This window comes from Panthera tigris, chromosome F3, assembly GCF_018350195.1.
Source record: "Panthera tigris isolate Pti1 chromosome F3, P.tigris_Pti1_mat1.1, whole genome shotgun sequence".
Lineage (NCBI taxonomy): Eukaryota > Metazoa > Chordata > Mammalia > Carnivora > Felidae > Panthera > Panthera tigris.
In genome coordinates, this window is record NC_056678.1 from 42,576,412 (window position 1) to 42,585,655 (window position 9,244).

A 9,244-nucleotide genomic window follows, 5' to 3' on the forward strand; every position below is an offset into this window, starting at 1 on the left:
GCCTCTTTTGCCGGAAGTTGCTCTCAGAGCTAGCGTGCGGTCTTTGTCAGCTTCCACCATGGCGTACCGCGGCCAGGGCCAAAAAGTGCAGAAGGTGATGGTGCAGCCCATCGTATCCTACGTAGGATGTCAGGACTGGGAGGTTCGGGCCAGAAAACGGGGGGCGAAAGCGCAGACCGAGAGCAGGCCTGAGGGAGCGGAGTGTGGACCCACATCCCATGAGCACCCGGGGCGACCGAGGCCGGGAGAAAGCGCGGGGTAGTTGAAGACCCGGTGCGAGGTGGGCTTGGGCAGCCCCCTGCAGTGGGCAGTGCAGGAGTGGCGCGGATGAGCGAAGGAAGACGGCTTTAGTTAGGTACCGAGTGGAGGTGGGAGTCCTCAGGCTCAGGGAGGAGGAAGATGTCGGCGCCAAGAAGCCCCTGGAGAGCAAAGGAGTGGGAGGGATTCCTTCGGAGCGTTCGGGAGCCCCTAAAGAGTGCCTGGCTGGGCTCCGGCCGTTGCCTGGACACCAGACCACGTGTTCAGAAAACAAAGGCGAGATGGGGGTGGGATTGACCCGTTTCGGGGAGCACGGTCTACCCTCTGCCTGTATTTTTTTTTCCTTAACCCCTGGTGCAGAACCTCATCTTCAGATACTTGCAGAATGTACGTAAGTTGTTTGCGCTTTGTTGTTCTGTCATTTTTTTTTTTTTTAAAGTAAAAGGTGAATTTATTTGGCTTGTTTGCATCATCCTGCCTAATCATCGTGTTCTAGAGTTAAAAATAGATGAAACGGGCGCCTGGCTGGCTCGGTCGGTCGAATGTGCGACTCTTGATCTTGGAGTGGAGTGTTCCAGCCCCACCGTGGGGCTAGAGTTTCCTTAAGGAAAAAAAAAAAAAAAGTAGGTGAAACCGGAGACTGGAGGAGTATTTGCGGGGAAGGGGCTCCGGGATGTAATGAAATGCCCACTCCAAGCAGTGAAAGAATAGTGTCATTACTTTTGCAAGACCAAAAGTACTTCAAAAAGCAGTTCTTGGCAGGCATGACTGGTATTTGGGTACTTTTGTTGGTACTCATTATTGGAACGTTTCCCCTTTCCTTTCCTCTGGGGTGAAACATTGAAGGAAAGAAATCCTGTCGACTTTAAGCCACATAATAAGGTGGTGTGTTTAGCACTTGGGAGAAAACTGAGATATAAAAAAGATGCCCGAAAAGGAAGAGAGGAGGGATACCTTCAGAGGATATAGTGGCAGGCAGCTTTCCTTTAGGGGAATTTTTAGCAATTCACATTGTGAGGTAGTAGGGCCGAGTATTTAAGTTATTTTGGAAAGAAAATGCATTTTCTGTTTCTCTGACAGTTGTAGCATGTGTAACACAGTTGCAGACAGACTAATTTCAAGCCATGATAATTTTTTTTTAAGTAATCTCCACCCAACGTGGGGCTCAAACCCATGACCCCACGATCAAGAGTCACATGCTTCACCCAACTGAGCCAGCCAGGCACCCCAAGCCATTGTAACTTTTTTTTTTCTAAGCAGGCTTCATGCCCAGCGCAGAGCCCAAAGTGGGGCTTAAACTCCTGACCCTGAGATCAAGACCTGAGCTGAGGTCAAAAGCGGGGGTGCTTAAGCCAGTAAGCCACCCAGGTGCCCCCAAGCTATTGTAATTTTTAATCACCAGGCTTGAGGGTCCTTCCCCTGGTTGTTAAATGTGAGATGTGGAAAACTGGGAACCTAGAGAAAGCCGTTTTGAAGCTGGATTTTGCTATTGCAGATAAGAAAGAAGCCCTGATGATTTGGGAATTGCTGCTTTATGCTATACTGTCAATTAGCACTCAATATGTATCGAGACGAGAAGCTGTAAGAAATACAGTTGAGTCCCAGCATCACAGGAAAATTATTAACTTGGTCCCAATATAGCATTTATTGAGACTGTTACTTGGCAAGTAACTACTCTTGGTTACTAATTCTTACATATGATTTGAGTAGTTAAATTCTTGGCTTTTATTTTTGAAGGTTTTCTTTAGGAGCCAGATTTCTGTATTGTTTGACCAGAGTGCTTATGTTTTGCTTGTTTTTTTAACATACCTATTTTTACGATTATTTCAGAGATCTCGGATTCAGGTGTGGCTTTATGAGCAAGTGAACATGCGGATAGAGGGCTGTATCATTGTGAGTAACCAGGATGTTTTCTCTCAGTCGGTGTTCATAGAAAACGATTTTGCAAAAATGCCCGGCCAGGACAGTGTACAAAAAGACAGTGACCCAACCCAAGGAAGGTTCTTCAGGGCCACTGTTCTTGTCTCACTGTTGTACTTAATAGGGCTTGGGTCATTCATAAGAGAGGGACAATTAATCTTTAAAAATTATTTGAACAACAGTGTTAGTATTTGAAGGACGGGGCGAAAGAAATGAAATTACAATGGGGTGAAAATCAGTGGTGCATTAGTTCTGTCTTAGGTGATAACCTGAATATAGCTGGGTGGGGTTAGTTCAATAGGACTTTAAGGATGGCAGAGTATGCTAAATAATGTTTTAAAGAAAGACAAAACAGTGCTCGCTTCAGCAGCACATACACTAAAATCGTAAAGAAAGATAAAACATGGCTGAAAAGTAGTATGTTAGGACACTTTGGTATTCCCTTTAGACATTGTAGATTCCATCAGTAATCTCCCCTTCTGTGATTACTAGTAGAAAAACAAACGTTCTGGGTAGTGGTGATAGTGTTTTGTGAGGAACACGGGAGGAGTGGTGCCAGTGCAAGTCACACACAATTCTGTATGGGACAGGTTGTAAAAGACAGGGACAGTGGCTCTTAGGCGCAGCTAATCAGATCTTAAGTCCAAAAGGCTCTAAAGGTAATTTGGAGTATGTTCTGCCTTTCTTTAGTTATTTAAAAAAAGGCTTAGGAGGGAGATGGTGTTTCAGCTGAAAGATCAGTAGAAAGGTGAATTTCTGAAGTTAGTTGGCATTTCTATATTGAGGTTGGTGTAGTCATCTGAAATGGCGTGCGTGTGATTTTACTTGAAGATGACATTCGGTTGGCTTATCTTTCTAGGGTTTTGATGAGTACATGAACCTCGTATTAGATGATGCAGAAGAGATTCATTCTAAAACAAAGTCAAGAAAACAACTGGGTAAGAATAGCTGGCCTCTTGGACTTAGAGAAATATTTATTCGCTTGCAGAATTGAACGAGTTGTAACTCTATTCATGTTTAAATTTAGTGTGCAGTTGAGAATTCACTGTGTGGAGGAGTATATGCTTTTGAAATCCTCCTCAGCCACTTGCTGCTTACCCCGCTCCATTTCTGCTTTTGTTTCTCCACTCAGACCCCTCTCATGAAGGTCACCAAAGACTAACGGTGTCAAATCGAATCGTCAATCCTAGTTCTCATTTTATAGAACTCCGAACAGCGTTTGGCGCTGCAGGCCACTCCCTCCTTAAAACGCTTTGTTCCTTTGGCTCCGTGATACTGTACTCGGTTTTATTTTTCATTTCTAGTTACTCCTTTTCAGACTTTTGTATATTCATCCTTTCAGACCCCGCCATTAAATGTTTTGAGTTGCTCAAGGCTGGGTTCTAGGCCCTCCTGTCATTTGGTGTTATTTACCCAGGCCCTCTAGACTATACCTTCAGTTGCCATCTCTATATTGACCTCAGATTCACCTCTGTGGCGGTAGGCCTCTCTGAGCCTATTCACCATGTCTACCTGGATGTCTCAAAGGCTCTTCAAAGTGAGCATGTCAGAAATCAAATCGCTTCCCACTCCCTGTACACTCTTTTAGACCTATTTTAGTGTTCCTGCCTTACTGAATGGCACCAACCCCCATTCAGTTTACTGGTTGATTTCTTTGCAACTGCCTCAGCCCCCTCCACTTTGCTCTGCAGGCTGCAGTTATCTTTGAAAAGCACCAATTTGACCTTGTCATCCCTCTGCGTGAAACCTTCCGTGACTTCCTGTTGCTAGTGGGATAAGAAAATCTTTAATGTATTCTGCAAAGTTCTTCGTGATCTTTTCTCTCTCTGCTCGTTTTGTATCACTGCTTCATTTTCTGAGCTTCATCCACACGTGTGCTCTTTCAGCTGTTTGAACCTGCACACTTGCTCCACCATAAATCTTTGTATATGTGGTTTCCTATGTGTTTAGGACTCCAATCAAATGTCAGATATCAGGTTTTCTTTTTGTCTTACTGGGGTGAGGATGGGGGCGGGGGGAGACAGGCTGTGCTGAGTTTATAGTAAAACACTCATTAGTGGGATTGTTCGATTAATGTCTCTCTCACTGGGCCTCGTGCTCCATAAGTCCTCTCTTTTTTGCTCCCTAATAGGCCTAGCGCCTAATTCAGTGCCTGTCATACAATAGAAACAAAAAAATATTTGAATAATGAATGCAGTTCCTGAACCCAGTTAATGAAGGGTCTTTAGGAATCATGACTTCAAGACAAGCAGTCATTTCTTTCAAAATCCTGTTCGTTTGAAGTTATTTAGGTACTTGGTTTTTAATTGTTTAATGCCTAGTTCACAGCTCACTAGTACCTTAATCAGTGGTGGCCTTCAGGTGTCTCTTTTTTCCGGACCCTGAGGATTCTCTTGAGCCTGTAGGAGATATGTGGAAGGTAGAATCTGAGAAGTGGTATGGTGTTTTGCTATGCTTCTTTCTGTTTAGGCTATTTTTGTGAAAGTCTGGATTTTCGAATTTAAACATGTCTTGCCAGGAAGGGTAAGCTAGCTTTATTGACATCAGTATATATAAATTATTTGGAGGGTGTTGAATTCCTATAATAGTATTTATCCTATAGAATAGATTAATATTACCTGTTGTAGAAGTCTGAGAAACTTAAAAATCAATCACAATTGGGGTTGATTAGTATTTCTCAAAATGATTTTACTCAACACTGAAGATATTTGTAGCTATTTCTCAGGAAAAAAGTATTCCCTGCTCAAATAAGTTTAGGAAATGGTGGATAAAATTTGAAGAATTTTATTTATTGTAGGGTAGACTCTTTAATTTATTGAAAACAAGAATGATATGGGATGCTGTCAAATGTTTTAAACTTGGAACACAACTCGTTCTTCAACTTCTACAAACTCAGAGCAGTGGGAAATGTTGGGGTAGACCTAGTCAGTTGACTTAGTCTGTAGAAATTGTAGGTTTCGTAAAATAATATTTCTCTACATTCATTAGTTTATTGTTGAAAAAGCTCATACACTCTAATATGCAGAGCTTTTCAATATGTGGATATTTCAAATTTTTCACATACCTTCTCAAGGAAGAAAGCATTTCAAAATTGCTCAAGTGTGATCTGAAATTCTGAGGCTAAAAGGTGTTGCACACTTGTCTGAGTGGCTATTAATAGCTTTTCTTTTTTTTTTTTTTTTTTTAATTTTCTGTTGCAGGTCGGATCATGCTAAAAGGAGATAATATTACCCTGCTCCAAAGTGTCTCCAACTAGAAATGATCAATGAAGTGAGAAATGCTTGAGAAGGCCATGTAGTTTGTTTTTTTAGAGGTCCTTTGTTGGGAGTCTAGTTCTAAAACATTTGTTCCTATTGTTCTGATTACCTTTATGTTATTACCGGATGACAATAAATGCTGTGGGATTGTTTTTATTTAAACATTTACATTGTTTCTTTCTATCCAGTGTTAGAGACCTTTTACACGGTGGCCCCTAAGTTTTCTGAAGGGCGGCAGTTGCCCCTGGGCATTTGTCTTTTATAGGGCCTGGATCTGTAGATTCTTAAGGCAAAGAGTAGGAATTCTACCTGACAGGTAAGCTTCTGATATTGGGTCATGGAGAAGAGAAGGGTTTGCAGAAACAAAGGTTTTTAAACTAATACATGTCTTCATTATCAGTTCTAGTTGTAGATGCTGGAACACTAGAATTTCTAACCACAGTAGGTTGGAGGTGCTGTAATAGTTTCAGTATTTGCTTATTAGCACTCTCCGAGTCACTCTCTGAGGTCTTTGTGAATTTTTGTATTACTAAGATCAGAATGTGAGAAGTATCTGGGTATAAGCAAAGAGTAAAGTGCCCTAAACGTACATTTAAAATGAGATCTGTTGGGGCACCACCTGGGTGGTTCAGTCGGGTAGGTTTCCGACTTGAGCTCAGGTCATGATCTCGCAGCTCGTGGGTTTCAGCCCTGTGTTGGGCTCTGCGCTGGCAGTGTGGAGCTTGCTTGGGATTCTCTGTCTCTGCCCCACTTGTGCTCTCTTTCTCTCTCAAAATAAATAAACTTAATAAATAAATAAAATGAGCTCTGTTAAGAGTTAACAGGAGGGAGGGGTGCCTGGGTGGCTCAGTTGATTAAGCATCCTACTCTTGGTTTCAGGGCTTTTGCTCAGGCCATGATCTCCTGGTTCATGGCATCAAGCTCCACGTCGGACTCAGTGCTGACAGCATGAGCCTGCTTGAGATTCTCTCTCTTTTCTTCCTCAAAATAAATAAATAAACTTAAAAAAAAAAAGTTAACAGGAGGGACACTTTGTGAGATTGGTAACCTGAAAAAGACCACAAGCAGTGCTGGTAAGTTGGTAGGCATAATAATAGTATGTTCGTTGGAGCAACACGTATCTCTTACCCTTCTCTCTAAAGATTTTGGTGCCTCCCTCAGTAATTTCTTAGTTCCCAACTGAATTATGTGGATAGATCTTTCCTCCCCCAATTTCTCAGGGCGGTTGTAGTTAGGGGCGCCAGGCTGGCTTAGTCGGTAGAACATGTGACTCTAGATCTCAGGGTCATGAGTTCTACCCCCACACTGGGTATAGGGATTACTTAAATAAGTGAAAGATGACCCCAGGGTGGTTCTAGTTAGAATTCCGTTCAGTGATTATTGAGCATCCGCTGTTACACGGGCACAAGGTTGAATAAATGCAGTGAAACAGACTGGCAAACAAATAGCTTCAGTGCCACACGCTAAGTGCTATTTAAATTGGATCTTGAACAAGGCCTACCTTAAATTCTTGTAGTGGGCATTATTAAAGGTTAGTGACGAAGGAGCAAGACTAGTTCCTGCTTTTCCAAGTGCCTGTGAGGGAGATGGCGAACTTTGCTTTAAACTGAGCAAAAGAAATCTTTCGAGATAGAGGAGGTTTGTAGGCAAGTGTAGAAATTTGTCCAGCTTAGAAGTTGGCATTCTAGCTGTTCCTCTCCTATTTGAACCTGTGCCTTTTTGGTCACGTTTTGAAGTAAAGGGCCACTTTACTTTAGCTCTTTTAACATAGTTAAGTTTGAAATGCATTGAACCTGCTACAGCGTGCAAAGAAATCCTTGGGCAGCAGAGGGAGTTGCAGCCCTGGGACTGCTTCAGCCTTTCTAGTAAAAGCTTTTTCAGAGCAGAGCAAAGACCTCCCTGCAGCTTTCTTGGCACCAAAATAGCTAGGAAGAAGGATAAAAGCCGGAGCAGTATAATCCCTAAGAAAACCTGCTGGCTGCTTTTCCATTTCCCTGTGTGGCCTTTCTGACCTGGCTGCCCTGTGTAAGCAAAGCTGTGCCTGCTGTGGCTTATTCTGAATGGATCAAGACCTGGAAAGTTCTATTTTTGACAGAGCAAACGATGATAGAAATAAGGTACAGTGAACTCTTACAATTGAGCTCTGTATTTAGAAATCTCTGCTTGCTTTCCTGCCTTACTGGAGCCTGTGGTGTTTGCTTTTTAAGTTGTACTTTTCCACAATCTGTAGATCTTTTTTCCAACCAGAATTTGTATTATAGGAGGCGTTGCTCTCTGCTTCATTAAGGTTATTAAAACATGCTGCTGGGAAGCTGCTCTTGTTGGCAGCCCTTGGTATGTGAGCAATTATTTTTCTGGAATGGCTGTTGGTTTCTGAGGGGGTCTTGCTAACCACCCACTAACTCTCTTGTAACATTCTTGAAGTGGGGGTGGGAGGAAAATAAGGCTCTGAAAAAGTTAAGTGCTGGTGCAGGCCTGGTGTTTTATTAGTCTAAGTAGGTAGGGAGAGAACGCGATAAGAATAGTTTGAAAACCCTGGGATTTTGTATTTGCAGGCACCAGCTCTTGTATCAGATTTGTCAGTTTCAAGATGAGAGAGTGGATCTTTGTCTAATCTGGTTTTAGGCATTATTGGCTAGGAAGTGCCATGGACAATTCCTGGGGTAAGCCTAATAGGCACATCGCCTATTAACTGGATGACACAGGAGGTTTTCCTTAATTATTCCTTTTAGAGCTAACCATAATAACCTACTCAGGCCATGCTTTTTGTGAGGAGATGTGCTTGGTAAAACTTTTAAAGTGGCGTTAGAACTTAAGTCTATTGTACCTAGAGTTTAATTTTAAGTTATATCCAAAACACCTTTTTAAAAAATTGAATTTAAAAATCCTAGCATAGTGCATGTTTATAATTAAAATGCCAGTAGAATAGGAAGATAGGAAGTAAATAACAAAAGTCCTTCCTTTTCCCATCAGTATTCTCGATACATAACTACTATTAGGAGTTAGGGGTTTATCCTTCTAAACTCTGCAAATATGTACAATTTGGGTTTTTTCTCAATTTGGTATTTGTATTTAAAAGCTTTTTTTTTTTTTTTTTTTTTTAAGTTTATTTATTTGGGGGGATGGACAGAAAGGGAAAAAGAAAAATCCCAAGCAGGTTCTGCTGACAACATGGTGTCCAACATGGGGCTCAGGTCCCAAGAACTGTGAGATCGTGCCCTGAGCTGAAATCAAGAGCCAGACATCCAACTAACTGAGCCACCCAGGCGCCACTAAAAGTTTTTTTAATTTTGGTAAAATTGTGCAGCTCAGTAACGTTAAGTACATTACATTGTGCAAACATTCCCTAGAACTTTATCTTGCAAGAGTGAAACTACCCTGTCAACAACTTCCCATCCCTTGGCCCTCCTAGCCCCTGGCAAACATCATTCTTTTCTGTTTCCAGGAGTTTGACTCCTAGATACCTCATATATATGGAGTCATAATAATACTTGTTTTACAACTGACTTATTTCATTTAGCATAATGTTCTCATGGTTCACCCATGTTACAGGATGTGCCCTAATTTCTTCTCTTTAAGGCCGAATAATACTGTATGTTTACACACCACGTTCTGTTTATGCGTTGAACTGTCAGTAGACATTTAAGTTACTTTCACCTTTTCGCTATTGTGAATAATACTGTTCTCCAACGTCCTGTTTTCAGTTCTGTTGAGATATACCTAGAAAGTTTTCGAGGAACCATCTTACTATTGCAGTAAACATGGGTGTACAAAGATCTCTTTAAGACCCTGCTTTCAATTTTTTTGAG

At 41.8% G+C, this 9,244-nt stretch overlaps 1 protein-coding gene across 2 annotated transcripts; it reads left to right on the plus strand.

Annotated features, from left to right (window-relative positions):
- Positions 1 to 5,597, plus strand: SNRPE (small nuclear ribonucleoprotein polypeptide E). 2 transcript variants are annotated; one of them, XM_007086520.3, is made up of 5 exons: positions 1 to 112; positions 619 to 645; positions 2,089 to 2,151; positions 3,038 to 3,116; positions 5,379 to 5,597. In XM_007086520.3, exons 1-5 carry the CDS (start codon positions 59 to 61, stop codon positions 5,432 to 5,434), a joined length of 279 nt encoding a protein of 92 aa, XP_007086582.1. In that variant the 5' UTR covers positions 1 to 58; the 3' UTR covers positions 5,435 to 5,597. The 2 variants fall into 2 exon arrangements, with proteins under 2 accessions (XP_007086582.1, XP_042832639.1); XM_042976705.1 differs by lacking the exon at positions 619 to 645 and having other exon boundaries at positions 11 to 94.
- Positions 5,598 to 9,244: the final 3,647 nt, after the last annotated feature.

Bases quoted from the DNA above. Each gene is read 5' to 3' on its own strand.
- SNRPE (XM_007086520.3), top strand. From the start codon at position 59: ATGGCGTACCGCGGCCAGGGCCAAAAAGTGCAGAAGGTGATGGTGCAG. The intron at 646-2,088 runs GTACGTAAGTTG...CGATTATTTCAG, and splicing joins TCTTCAGATACTTGCAGAAT to AGATCTCGGATTCAGGTGTG. The intron at 2,152-3,037 runs GTGAGTAACCAG...TTATCTTTCTAG, and splicing joins GGATAGAGGGCTGTATCATT to GGTTTTGATGAGTACATGAA.